Source organism: Ctenopharyngodon idella, chromosome 6, assembly GCF_019924925.1.
Source record: "Ctenopharyngodon idella isolate HZGC_01 chromosome 6, HZGC01, whole genome shotgun sequence".
In the NCBI taxonomy this organism is placed as follows: Eukaryota; Metazoa; Chordata; class Actinopteri; order Cypriniformes; family Xenocyprididae; genus Ctenopharyngodon; species Ctenopharyngodon idella.
Window position 1 is genome coordinate 23,531,447 of NC_067225.1, and position 14,820 is coordinate 23,546,266.

At 35.4% G+C, this 14,820-nt stretch overlaps 1 protein-coding gene across 4 annotated transcripts in view; it reads right to left on the reverse strand.

Annotated features, from left to right (window-relative positions):
• Positions 1-14,820, reverse strand: part of gabra5 (gamma-aminobutyric acid type A receptor subunit alpha5) — a 37,294-nt gene that overhangs the window by 6,652 nt on the left and 15,822 nt on the right. For all 4 annotated transcript variants that reach the window (XM_051897505.1, XM_051897506.1, XM_051897504.1 and 1 more), the window contains exons 7-10: positions 14,028-14,110; positions 6,612-6,755; positions 3,054-3,206; positions 579-790 (exon numbers count right to left, since the gene is read on the reverse strand). In XM_051897505.1, coding sequence (XP_051753465.1) covers positions 579-790; positions 3,054-3,206; positions 6,612-6,755; positions 14,028-14,110 — 592 coding nt within the window. The remainder of the gene's footprint in view (positions 1-578; positions 791-3,053; positions 3,207-6,611; positions 6,756-14,027; positions 14,111-14,820) is intronic.

Below are 14,820 nucleotides of genomic sequence, written 5' to 3' on the forward strand. Positions count from 1 at the left end.
GGTGACATTTAAGAAAGCTGTGCTGGAGGTCCAGATCTGACCTTCAGAGGTCTGAATGTAGAGCCCTTACTAACACACTCACCACAGTGACATGTGCACTGACTGCTCTTTGAATTCTGTTTGTCCAGTGCGAATGAAAAATTACCACCTGGGTGAAAATGGATCTTGCATAAGGAGAAACCTGGCATTTACATGTACATCAAACAAGCAGCTCTCAGAAATTTCAATGAAGTGGCTGGTCTGAAGGGCATTCTGGGTAAAGGCTAAAAATTCATCCTGTAGAATTTCAAAATGTGACATCCATCAGCAGCTAACTCAAATGCAGCACTAATAAAGCTGTTGACATTTGAGTTAGTGTCACCCTCTGAAATGTTGTGACTGAGCTCTCTCAAACTGTTCGGGTGTCTCAAAACAATTAAAAAAAGAGCATTATATAACCATTATGAGGGATGCAATGTATTGTAACCTTCACGTCAAACAGAACTGAACTGTCATGTTATGCAACTGCACTCAAAAAAGGCTCTTTCTGAGAGTTGAATATCACATATGCACAAACACTCAAAAACAAACTAACTTACTTTAGGCTGCTGAGCTTCCAAGGCCTTCTTTCCATCCCATGCCCAGCTGCGTTTGGTAAAGTAGTTGACTGTGGCAAACTCAATAAGTGCTGAAAACACAAAGGCATAGCAAACGGCGATAAACCAATCCATGGCGGTGGCATACGCCACTTTGGGAAGAGAGTTGCGGGCGCTGATGCTGAGGGTGGTCATGGTCAACACTGTAGTCACACCTGTGATGGATCAAACACAGATATTAAGAATATTATAAGATAAGAGATTTCTAAAGCAAAGTAAATAAAATACACTACTGCTGCTTAATATTTTTGAGGAAACCATAATACCATCGAGATAAGATACGATTTAAAAATAAATGATTGAATGAATGAATACATTTATTCAGCAAGGACGCATTAAATTTATAGACATTTATAATGTTACAAAAGATTTCTTGATTAAACAGTAATCAGAATATTAGAGTTATTTCTGAAGAATCCTGGGAGGTAATAGATGCTGAAAATTCAGCTTTACCATCACAGAAATAGAAACAGAATAAGCAAAAAGAAAACAGTTGTTTTAGATTGTAAGAATATTTTACAATATTACTGTATTTTTGATTAAATAAATGCAGCTTTGATGAGCTTATGAGACTTCTATCAAAAACATTTAAAAATCTTAAATTAAAAATATAATAGACAATATAATCTAAATTCTTAAGGTTTGCATCTTTGTAAGACTTCATAAATCAAACAACATGCTTAATTAAAAAAAAAAAGGTATTAATTTAAAATATGTAAGTGTTAAACTATAACTTCTTCATACAAGGCACATAATGCTTTTAAAATAACATTTTAAAATTTGTGTGCCGAAAATGATCACAGTAATCCATCAAAATCTTTTCAGTCATTTTGTGAATGCGGCTACCAGTAGCAAGCAGGGATATTTTGTCTTTCATCCAACATTATTCTTTTAATATTTAAAATACTTTGCATGAATAAAATATTGGTTCATGAATCATACACTCATCTTAACAACAAAACAAAGCAAACCAGCTGGGAATACTGACATTAAGATCATTTCATTCCCAGAAATGCGGTTTATTCTATCAAAGAAAAAATAAATGTACAAAAGGTGGGAGTGAAGGGTCAAACACAGCAATGCAGTTCAAATATAACCGTTTTTAATATCTAACATGCCCTTGGTGTGACAGAATTATTATTTAATTCTTTATGTAAAGCACCTGAGAATAGTTCTGGAGAATTGCTGAAGGTGCGGAGGTGTTCTGTCCCTGTCAGAGGGAGATCTGCAGATCGCCCCAGGCAGCGGACAAAGAGACTTTTAGACATAAATAGCTATGGTACTACAGTCTTTTAGGCACACGGCTCCGGGATTTCTCAGCCTCGGGCTATGCAAATAAAACACGGCCACATGTGCGATATCAGCGAGCAAGCCTTTGAGCCTCTGTTCGTGGATATTTGTATATGTATGTGTGTGAGAAAGTGTTATGTTTTGATGTATCCTTTGTTGGCCAGTCATAGAGATGTTGTTTGCGTGGGCATATTCCTTGTGGACTGTCTGCTCGCTTATTATTGCTGATTATTGCCAAGATACAATTCAAGGCCTCAGAATTAAATGGGAATGGCGGTGTGAATTCAGAAACAGTCATCTGAGTGGATTAGTTCTTCATTCCCTCTGATTGCATCAGTCAATTCTGATTTCCATTTTGATGAGAATTATCGATGTATCAAGCAAAACATTAACTGATGGCCAAAAGGAACAATAGCTAAGAATCCATACATGTTAGGTAAGTGAAAAGGGAATATAGTTATAAAAGATCCTCTGCATACAGTCAAGCTTTGGGGAGTAAATATCTGATGCTATGAAGTACACTATAATGAGTTTTTAAAGGTGCAATCAGTGTGTGTGCTTTTGTGTAAGAGATCTATGAAAACTGGAGAAAGTTATTAGCATTAGCATAACTTTTTAACCAATCACATAAGCTATAAATACTATACAGCTAATTTTGGATTCACTCATTAGATGAAAACCCAGTCCATGTAGAAAAAACTTTTCTTTTTTAAAAAAAAAACCCCCTGAATTATCAAAAAAATTCAGTCTAAGAGATCTATAATAACCGGAGAAAGCTATTAGCATTAGCATTAACGTTAGAATTTACTCAACTTTTCAAGTCAATCATCTAAGCTATAAACGTTATATGTATATATATATATATATATAATATATAATATATATATAAACTTACAACGAAAATTACAAATGTTTTCTTGGCAACTAACAGAAATAAATAAGTTTATATACTAAAAATTCTAAAAAAGAAAAGAAATGAACTATTAAAACTATGAAGATTTTTTTTTATTTATTTATTTTTTGACAAAAGCATGTGATCTCAATGTGACAGCTTCCATGATGGGGTGACCTGATACATGTACAAAAAAAAAAAAAAAAAAAAAAAAAATTGTAGAAGGAGGCACTAACCGAAGACAGTCCTGGCAGGGACAGATTCACGGTTGAGCCAGAATGAGACTTGGGACAGAATGACAGTCATGAAGCAGGGCATGTAAGTCTGAATCACAAAGTAACCGATCTTCCTCTTTAGGTAGAAATGGGCCATCATGACTGTGTATTGACCTGCAGGGGGAACAATGAAACAGAAGAAGAATAAATGGGGCAATTCCAAGAGGGTCCTCTCACCATCGGTGCTCGGGCCCTAACGAAATGAGAGGAAGGATGAGAATAGAACACAGTGATGGAAAAATAAGTAAGAGAAGAAACAAAGGGACTAAGAGAGGGAGGGATAGAGTGTGATTAAACTCTTGGGGGGATAAGTGCAAACCAGCTGAGAGGTTTAAAAAGAAAATGAGAAAAAGAGAGAGAGAGAGAGAGAGAGGTGGTGAGACACAAGTCAAGGGAAGATAGAGACATAATAATATGAGATAAATCAAAACAATTGGGAAGTGATGTGATTATGGAATTTTCCAACAGTACTGTCAGTATTCTTACAGAGTAAAGGGAAGCACTTTGACTTCCTGGTTGGTGGTCTCATTAGCACCAAATAGTGGACAGTTACTGTAATGTCTGACCACAAAGATGATTTAACTGTGTATTAGTAAAAAGTACAACATAATATAATCACTTTAAAGGAATAAAAACTGCGATGGATCGAATCATCTAAATAAAAGTAACATTTATGGTCTGTTTGAGAGCTGTCACACTGTGCACTGGAACATGGTGAGGTAAATCATTAACTGGAATAAAAAAGAGAATACAGAGTGAAAAAACATTATATATCCTGTTAACCAAGCGAAGATTGAATTTGAAGCTTTTTAAAAAAATCCTTTTGAGCCACACAGTCTGATAAACTATAGAAAATCCACTGATGACTGCTGCTTTCTCCTGGCAAAATCGGATTTTTGTGTCCCACTAATCCCTTGTCACAATCTGCATCCTGCAGGCTTCTCTCACACACACACATACACACACACACACACGTCTGTCTCTCGCTCTTTCAATAGTTCCATCCATTCTGTCAGGCCAGGCCATCCGTGTTTAGGATATACTCTTTCTCAGCACGCAGAAAGAGAGTGAGGGAACAAAAGAAGGACGAAAACAACATAGTGAAAACGCTAAATCTAGTCGGGATCAGAGGGGATAGATCAAGTGGATCAGATGAAGAAGACGACAAGCTGTTGAGCTTTGGAAGTCAAGGAAAGTTTGAACGTCGTGAGGGCCCTGGGGGCAAAGATGTCCTCCTCAAGAGGGGCTCGTCGCATCCCCTTCGGCTCGCTCGCCCCTTTATTTCAATGACAGGGAAGAAAGCACAACTGGCAGTGCCCCATTTCAGATATTCCGCCTTGGATGTGCCCTGCGGGGTGGGAATCTTCTGAGAGCTGCAAACATGCGACTGTGGTGGATTTTACTGCTAAGTTTTTGGAGTGTTTATGGAGAACTCCCATTCATAGCAGAGAACAACGCTGCCATGCTGGTCAACTGGTGAGTGTTTTGCTTTTCTACACTCAAAGAAAAATAACATAGCATTGAAAGTCGACAGGGATCAGCTTCTAAATCAATTTGAAACAGTTGGGAAGGGCAGGTGCTATTTTCTGGATGGAAGTTCTTATTAATAAAAGGTGACAGGTTATCTGGATGTCTTTACAGTGCGGGCCATGTGATTGAATGTTGACATTTCCACTGGAGATAATTTCACCCCTGTTTGGCAGACTCTAGAAAGCCTTTTTTCCCTCTTTTGCTCTTTCTTTCTTCTCCACTGGGTTTTCTAAGTTGAGCTAATGACCCTGCGCTCATGATATGAAGTCCCTGTGGATCTATTTCTGACTTTGTAAAGAGGTTTGCACCTCAGATTAGCAGCAGTAATGACCAGCTGACCTTTGTCCTGCAAGTCAGCCAGAACAAAAATCGGAAGGGGGGAGGATCTCCCAGAAAGGAAGGCTGTGACCCGGGAGCTTGTTTCTGAAAAAGCTTCTGGCTACCTGATGACAGCTGGCGAACTTTGATGTGTAAATCAATCACAGTGAGAAAGAGCGATGGCTCAGCAGGGTTTAAAACATGACATGGTCAGCGCAGTTGATAGTGTTTTCCTAGCTCATGATCAAAATATGATAATGTGTTATTGAATATGACTGTATGCCAGCTCAGCACGGTTATCCATATATGTACATCCAGAAAGGCGGAACAAGGGGAAGCCCCCGACCCCCACCCCCATGCTTAATGATTACAAAGCTAGAGGCAGCAATGATATGAGTGTATTACCAGTTCTCTTTACATAACCGAATTAAGCAGATGCCGCCTAGGCCCCCTTCTCCCCCTCGTTAGGCTCCCATGTGTCTCTTGCCGGCTTGAGCCAATGGCGGCTGACCGACGTCACATGGTAAAAGCACAACTGATGGGGAGGCACAAGGATTAACCCTCCAGGCCCAATGGCTCAGGATAAGTGTTGTTTTTTCCCCTCCCTCTCTCTCGCTCTTTCATCTTCATCTCTTCCTGTACTCTCGCTGGCCCTAGAAACAGCTGGCCATGAGTGGGAGGTGTACTGAAATCCTCATCACTCATTTGTCATCCAGCTTGATTTGAAAAAGCTATAATCACCAAAGGGCTATCACTTTATTTAAGAGAGATAACGTCACACAATGTAGAAGAAAAAAACTGAAATGGTGTGATGCAACACATCTTGTTCCTGAAAATAATGCATGAGATGCAACAGGTAGATCAGGTAGAAGATCAGATCAACTATGAAAAAAATATATACATATATATGATTTACTAGCAAGTAAATAAAATGTCAGTGGACAGCTGTATGATGAATTGCAATGTGGACTTTATAAGGAACTGCAATGTAATTCATGAAAATCAAACTGTAAGCTAAATTATTTTAATAATTTATTATTAATTATATATATATATATATATATAATCAATTATATTATCTATAGATATAAATATTTAAAATATATTATTTTTGTAAATTATAAATATTAATATTTAATAATTTATTTAAAAAATAAACAAAACATTTTGTGTGTTTAAAACTATAAAATAGACACAAATATAATAATAACAACAATAACAATAATATTGATTTGGATATATATATATCAATAATATTATCTATAAATATACATATTTAAAATATATTATTATTTGTAAATTATAAATATTAATATTTAATAATACATAAAATAAATCATAAATCATAAAATATAAATAATAAATAAAAACGTTGTGTATAAAACAATGAAAACAGACACAAATATAATAATAACAACAATAACAATAATATTGATTTATATGAATTTTTTAAAGAAATGTAAAATCTTTCTGAAAGAAACATAATACAAAATACATTTTCGTGGCCAGTAAGAATTGTTTATGGGCATTATATTTTCTCAATTTAGGGAGATACTAAAAAAACGTTTTGGACTCTGGTCCTAACAGTGAAGTTGATTCACAGATCTTTTACCAATTGACTGAGTGACACTCATTACAATGAATGGGATTGGGTCAGACAAAGTGGTTTACCTCTACTTGTGCTGATATCTTCCGTACCAGCCCTGTGGCCAATCAAATGGTATTGGTTGAGACGTGACCCTTCCTCTGCCACTACCACAGATTTGCTAGGGCCTTTAGTCCACTTATACACAACTTCTGAGATAGGGTAGGCATCTGGAAAAAACACACAGTAGTTTACACTTTATACCTGCCACAAAGTTAGATTATGCAGTGATAATGGCTTATTAACCAGACACAGCGAGTGGCTGGAAGATTAGTTTAAATTAAATGTAATCTGTTTAGTACCATCTTTAAATAAGGTTATATAAGTGTTACTCACTCTTGATTATACAGTCATTGTCAGTTGATTGCATTGTGATTTGCATGCAGGCAAGTCTCATTTTTCATATTAAGGAGGTACAGTGTCTACACCTGTCAATCATGGGGAAATATCTGCTTCATCAACAATGTGTACCTGCCAAGTGTAGAGCTGGGAGTAATAAATTTAATCATCTGCACCTGTGTTGAATAATAGGATCAGACCATCAGGTTAAAAAAAAAGAGATTTTCACAGACAGCTACACCTCAGTTGAAGACAACAAGATGGAACACTTCGGGCCCTATTTTATGGGCAAACAGGGCGCAAAGGCATTTGCTATTTAAACAACATGGGTGCTGGACGTAAAATTAATGATAACTGCTTCTGGCTGAAACTAGCAAAAAACACTTGCGACAACGCCTGGCGTCACAAAGCGCCAGGTGTATTAGGCCACCTCAAATGATATGAATTGAAGAGATAGCAAGTCTTTGTTAAATATGTAAAAAAAAATTAAAAAAAAGTGTGTAACCTTATATTGTTTGTCCTATACAATAAAAGCAAGGGCCACTAAATCTAAAAGCAGGCAATCCTCTTATAATACGCTGATCCACAAATAAACATTTTAAATTTTATTTTGTAATTTAATTTAATTTCAGTTTTTTTTTTTTTAAATAATAGTATTTTAGTAGTAGTATTAATGTACATACTGTAATCAACATGAGAACAGATTCAACACAATATGAAATAAAATTTTCAGTAGATGATTGTTTCACATAAAATAGCTGCAGCTTTCTTATCACTGACTTTCTTTTCACTCTATTTTTTCACTTTTGCCCCCTCCTTCCATTGTGACATTCAATCTTGAAACAAAACATTTATCCTGCCACTCTCATGATGGATGTCTCCATCACAATTAAGATTGACTTCGACCATCTAGACTGAGGGATTATTCTGCCAACAATCTACACACACACACACACTCACAAAGACCTACAATACATAGCCTTAGATACCCCCAATAAATTCCTGCAAACTTATTCGAAGTTCAAAAATTGTCTTCCCTTGATTATAGGTAAATCAAACTCGCTATCGATATTGCTACAAATCTTCTGACTAAATCATGACTAACACATACTCATAACCAGATGCTCCTCTGAACACAGTTCATGGCTTTTACAAAAAAAAAACTGTCATATTTCATTGGATGGTTGCAGAAAAAAAGAGTTTAGCATGTTGAAATGTTATATGTAAGGAATTTTAGGCAAGTAGCTTCTGGGCCATCCTCATACACTTCTCAGAATGGACAGTCCACTTGAGGACAAGTCCACACATTGCCTATTAAGACTCTGTAGGGAACCTGCCAAATGAGATTTTAAAGTTAATACTGAGTACTTGGACAGAGAGCATATTTAGGTAGCTAGTGCAAAATGCTGGCAAGTCCTATGATTTTCTATTCAAAAGTACAGCAATTTATAAAACACTTATACTGCACATTGTTAACACACTTTTAGGACAGATGTATGTTTAATGTTTACTGTAAAAAGTTCACAGTGGGTTTTATTATGCTATAGTATTTTTGCATTCGAATCAATGATTCAAAACAAAAATTCTGTGTTCCATGAATAAAGACCAGTGATTTTATAGAAAGTTATCAATCTCTCTAAATTTCTTGTTGCTAAACTACCTTCCACTGGTATTTTTTGTATGTTACTATAGTGCTACTTCTTCTACAAGCTTTTTCAATATTTTGATATTTTCAGTATGTTATCATGCTTGTGTTCTGTGTTATTTCCCTTTCCCTTTCTATCCATTACTGCTGTCATAATTATTGTGCATTTATGATATAAACCTTAACCAACTATGTGTGAAATTTCAGACTTTATTAGAAACCGGAGACTTATTTTTTTAAGGTTAGATATCAAAAAGAAAAGTGTTTGGAGCTCGGTGCAAGTTCAGGTGGGGAGATGAAGATAATGAGTGTGAAGACAGTATTGGTACTAATTATGGGTGGTGATTGTAAGTGGATCTAATTGGATTGAATTTAGTGGACATCAGCTGATCCTAATAAGCTCTGAACTTGTGTAAGTTAAAAATGGAAAACTATAAACTTTGTCAAGTCCAATACTAAACTCTAAAAAATGCTGGGTTAAAAACAACCCGAGTTGGGTTGAAAATGGACAAACCCAGCGGTTGGGTTAAATGTTTGGCCAACATGCTGGGTAGTTTTATTTAACCCAAAAATTACTATATGGCTGGCTTAAAATGAACCCAAAATAGGTTGAAAATTAAAAATCAGACACAATATCACTATAGAGGCAACAATAATAATCAAAAGGTGAAATAATAAAAGAATTAATAAATGTTTATTGTTTAATTATTACTCATTAAACTTATTAACAAATGTTTATTTATTAAACATATTAATACATGTTAATTTCCAATATACTTTTGGTTCATTTTAAGCAAGCAATACAATATTTTTTAAACAATAGTTGAGTTAAATAAAACTACCCAGCAGGTTGGGCAAACACTTAACCCAACCACTGGGTTTGTCCTTTTTTAACCCAACTTGGGTTATTTTTAACCCAGCAGTGATGGATTGAACTAAGAAGGAGACTGAAGTTGTATATGGTGGTAATAATAAAAATCATATTAGAATGATAAATACGGTATAATGGACAACATGTGAATTTGGAAAATATTTTTTTTGTGTTTATATTATACTCAGAGCACTCTGAGAGGTTTTATACTTTTTTGACATACTGAAAACAGCAAAGGAAGTGACAAGGTCTAGCAAATGGAGGACAAAATATTTCTCATAGGTCAAGTGTTTAGACTTGAGGGAAACAAATGTAGCTCTTCATTTAGACAGGGTCACCACAGCCCACAGAGTGAATAGCCTGTAGAATCACCTTCTTACTCACACATGACCGAAACACTTTCCAGTTAAAATAAATTGTTCAGTGAGATTGGCTTGACAGAATGTGTGTGTGCATATAAAGGTTTAGCTATAAATGAGAGAGCCAAATCTTGGAGAGGCTTGTTTGATTCTAAATTCTAAATTAATCATGTATAAAATGTCAGGGTTTTCATTTTGCTTGTGTGCATCTCTACTCTTGCTTTTAATGTAACATTCAAGGCCTTTCAGCATTTAAAATCAATGACAATGTGAAGTAACTGAATTAGCCTCTAGGTTTCTTTCAGTCTCTCTCTTCTATACTTATAAAAATTAGCACTCAAATCATTCCTAAACAATGACAATCTGCAAAAATTAAATGGCTAAATTAACAAAATTCAATAAAATAATGATGATAGTCTTTTGCCGTTAATGTGATTAAACTTCTCTACATTCAGGAAAGACAAAGATTCACCAAGGATATTTTCCACTAGCCTGAAACAGTGGCCTTTAATTAGCATTGATAATTACATATGAATATTTTTTTTACTCCCAGAATGACATGAGTAATATAAACTCCATTTATGCAAAGAAATAACACTCTTTCCTTTCCTACAAATTCCGCACCTTTCAACCTGTCCCTAAACCCTGTCTTTCTTTTACACTGAGATTATAAGGCTTGGCTGCCCTAAGGTGAATCTAATACTATATACACCAGCTAGCACAATTTTAGCCTTTAGCTCAGCAGATTGAGAACCAAACACAGATAGTATTCTTAAAACTACAGAATATGTTTGTGATTGTATAAGGTTTGGTTGTTGAAATGCTTGTTGAAATGTCTGTGTTTGGACGTATTTTGAATGATTTCGCATATTTGTTTACTGCCTATCCTTTAAAAAGGCCTATATATCGATAAGTTATTTTGTAGACCAGCCTCATACAGTACATCCTCCATTGCTGACCTATGCCTTAGCTTATTTCTCTCCCAAAACTCTCTGGGAAGAGATATATTGGATTAATCTGAACAAAAATATGATTCATCATTGGGGACCTTTACAAGGTTGAATCATCCCACAGTAATCTTTGGTCTACAGTATATAATCTTTTGAGGTGAATCTGGCCTGCATAGCACGAGAGCCCGAAGGCTGTATTGCAGTACGGGAAGTGCTAAATATACAGTATATTGGTACTAATGTCATAAAATAAACCTTAATGGACATGACAAAAAGTAAATGTCAAAAAAGAGATACAGAATGAAGAATATGGAGTGAAAGACAGAGAGAAAAATATCAGAAAATAGCTAATTACTATTGTGGTTGTTATTGCTGAATAATGACTGTATAAATGATGGCTCATCTAGAAAAAATACATAGCTGTACTTGTGTTTTCTCTCCAAAGTCTCTATATGTAAACTAAAATAATAATTTAGATTTAAACCAATATTTAATCTCTATTTATTAAATTGTCAAGAAACCGAGTAATATGTGGGTTAATGTACAGTCAGACAGTCATTTGAAGAGTTCAGAGCTCCTAGACGGTCTCTTTCATCTCAACTAATAAAATAATTTCAACGCAAATCAATATTTCATGTCAAGCCATGCAATAAGTAGGATAATGTGCAGTCAGCCAGTCTTTACAGCAAAATAAACCCTCTCAGGGTGATACAAGACTCCTCAGCTTCAGGTCAGGGGCTATTTTGTGATAATGACCCTCTGACTATACATTAATCCTGAATTCAAGCCTTTGTACGGGATTCACTCAAGATGCTTACATGTAAAGGATAATATCCATAGCCAGAGATGTACATTGTGTCTGTGGAGATTAACTACAAGAATGATTGTCTGCGTCTCTTTGAAGAGCAAAATATTCCTTCTGAAAAGGCTCCACGTTAACATAACGCACACAATATTTTCACAACTCAAAACTGTTGTCGTTTAAATAGGCAGGGTTGCCTTTCTCGGGCATTTTGGTTGAGATGACAGTTAAAATCAGGCGTCTGTCACTGTTATCCAACCAGCCAAACAAAAGCTGCTAAGTGCAGACAGAATTTATATAACCCTTTACATAACACAGCACAATACTTCAAGTAAACACATTTGTTGTGCGATTTACAAGTTAAATCACTAATTCTCTGCCGCCTGTATATCGAGTAACTCTCGCAGGGAAAATGCTGTTAAACAAGTCTGTGAACTCGAGGTAAGAGCGTTCCTAAGTCTTAATGAAGGCTAAATTTTCAATTACCACCTGACAATGAATAATTAATACCATTTGAGACATTTGAGATAGCTCACAGGGTGTTTTAATTCTTAAGTAGAATGTAAAATTAAAAAATCTCAAAAAAAGCAGAGAAATTACTAATTAAACAAAATGACTAAAAGCCAATGATTTCTGTACAGAATAGTTCATGTTTATTAACACCGTACTCTTCATTTATAAAAGTCATGCTCAGCCTTCATTAAATATTTATGGTGGGTAAGGTAGTTCTTGTTTCTATGATCAAATAGATGATATATGATACAATCAATAAGAGGGAAAAAATTAAAACAATTAATGTTGTTGGATATGCTATCGTCCATAAGAAAGATCTGAAATGTCAGAACAAACAAGAATTTGCTGAGGAAAAAAAATCCTGGAGAACTTAAGCCAGTCTCCAGAACTGACAATAAGAGATCTTTTGAACTACTAAGCCTTGTTGGAGAAATATTTTCACTTAAATTGATGCAGTGTGGCTGGTTCAATATTAGTTTGAAGGGTTGTCTACATACATCAAGGTCAAACCATACAGACTAGTGTGATTACCTTTTATACCCTACTGTACTTCTAACTGATGTTCTAATTTAACAATCCATCCAATCGCATTGGGAAGCCTACGAGATGTCCAAATGCACGGCATCAGACTCATTTTAGGTCACGGGCCAGATTAGATTAAACGTCACCTTATGCTGGCCGATTTTTTATTTGATAAACCTTGATGTACCCATGGAGAGCATAAATACATGGTCTTATGCAACTATTACATTTCAAGAGCAACTTTCACAAAATGAAATACACATACAAAATTGATAAATGGAAATATTTATTACCCCATGACTATAACTGTAACATTTAACACAAATGAAAGAGCTTATCTGACCTGCTGTACCAAAAAAGAAAAATTAATATTACGAATCATACCAGTATAATAAACGTGAACCTTTTTAGCATGATTTAATTTAAATGTTTAAACGTTCAAATCATCCCACGGGCCAAACTGATTTCTTCTGTATTCTTATCTGTGTTTAACACCTATGAGCCAATGAGAGGTCTTCAAAACCTAAAGAAAGTCAGATCAGGATTTAGGATTTTACTATGCAGCTCCGAAAGTACAATTGATCAAATATTCTGATATGCACAATCCTGAAACATGAGTGACACCCCTCTTAAGCGCTGTCTGTCATGGTTTCTGCAGTATCCTAACTCCATGTACAGCACTATCCTGTAATGCCCTAAACATCAAAGAAAGCTGAGCTCATCTCAGGTCATTCCTAGCTTCTTAGAACCAAAAAAGCCTTTCTTTTATATGTGTGCAGTGTGTACGTGAGTGTGGGAGGGATGGCAGGACACCTTCCTACTAATCCAGTCCTCAAGTCACCCTCCTCCCTGCAAGCACCAGGTGATAATCTTAATCCTGCTCTTGGACAGGATGCCACGTGATAATGAGACTAAACTGAACTCAATATATGTTTAGACATACCTTAAACACCAGTCTGCCAAGAATGGGTCAAATTAGTACACAATTTTTTACTCAATATTTCAATAGCTAAAACGTATTAAGAAAATATGCAGAGAGAAAAACTAATGCAAAGGTGTTTGGTACGTAATATCAGAAAGATGAATTCCCTTCATCTCCCGTAGTGGGAATTTCACTTGAAAAATGTTGCTCCTGTTACCATGCTAATGTTTCATAAATGAAACCATGCTGTGCTAAGACAACCAATGTACTGTATATATTCCACAATTTTATACTTGCATCTAAATAAGAATATAAGATGCTATTCACATTAACTGAATAACAGATGTAATTGTGCATTTTGAGTGACTACACACTATAGCATTAGAGGGATCTGTTAAGATTTCTTGGAATCCGCTATTTTAAAATCTTTTTGTAATGCCAATGAAACATGTACAAGAGTTACTTTATGTGTGGCAAGGGGGATTTTTCCACATTCAACATAAAACCTCATGGACTTACAGCTGCCAAATTTGAGTGGGCAGGCATGAGCATCCATAGGGAAATCCTCCAACTGCATGGGACACTCGGCTGATATGGTCAATCTGAAGAGAGAAACATTAAGATATGATTAAATCTAGATCAGCACTTTTGAGGATATGTTTTAGAGATCAGTTGTTAATATAAACATGCCTTAAGTTATCATCACCATAGTGACAATCATCACTGCAACACTGATGATTCAATCAATTTTCTGATTGAAAATCGTCTTAAAGTAAGCAATAGGATTGAATAACGAGTGTATATTAATAGGAAGACTGAGCTTGCTTGTGTTGAGAGCTCTTAGATGTATTTATAGAACAAGGGTGCCATCATGTGCCAGAAGTAGGAATGCTGCCAAATCGGTGAAGTAAATCACTGCTAATTCTGGCTTTGCTCATAACCACACACACACACACACACACACACACACACACTGCATAAACACATACATACAAATGCCATTTCCTATTCAATTATTCTCAGTTTTCATTCATGCATACTGCAGGATTTAAAAGACCTATTTTGAGCTGACAGCGCCACCTATTGAAATATTTGAGGAATACAAGAATTTTTTTTTTTTTTGAAATACTACATTCAGTTCTGTCACCAACTAGTGAAGACTGATTCAGTTTCAGCCCAATTAAATTATTCAATTATCTAATTATTAAATGACATAAACTAAAAGAAGTAGAAAGACTGACATACTATTTTCTTGTAAAGCATACTCCAATAATCTTTGTTTTATTTACTTCGAAAAATATTTTTTTTATGT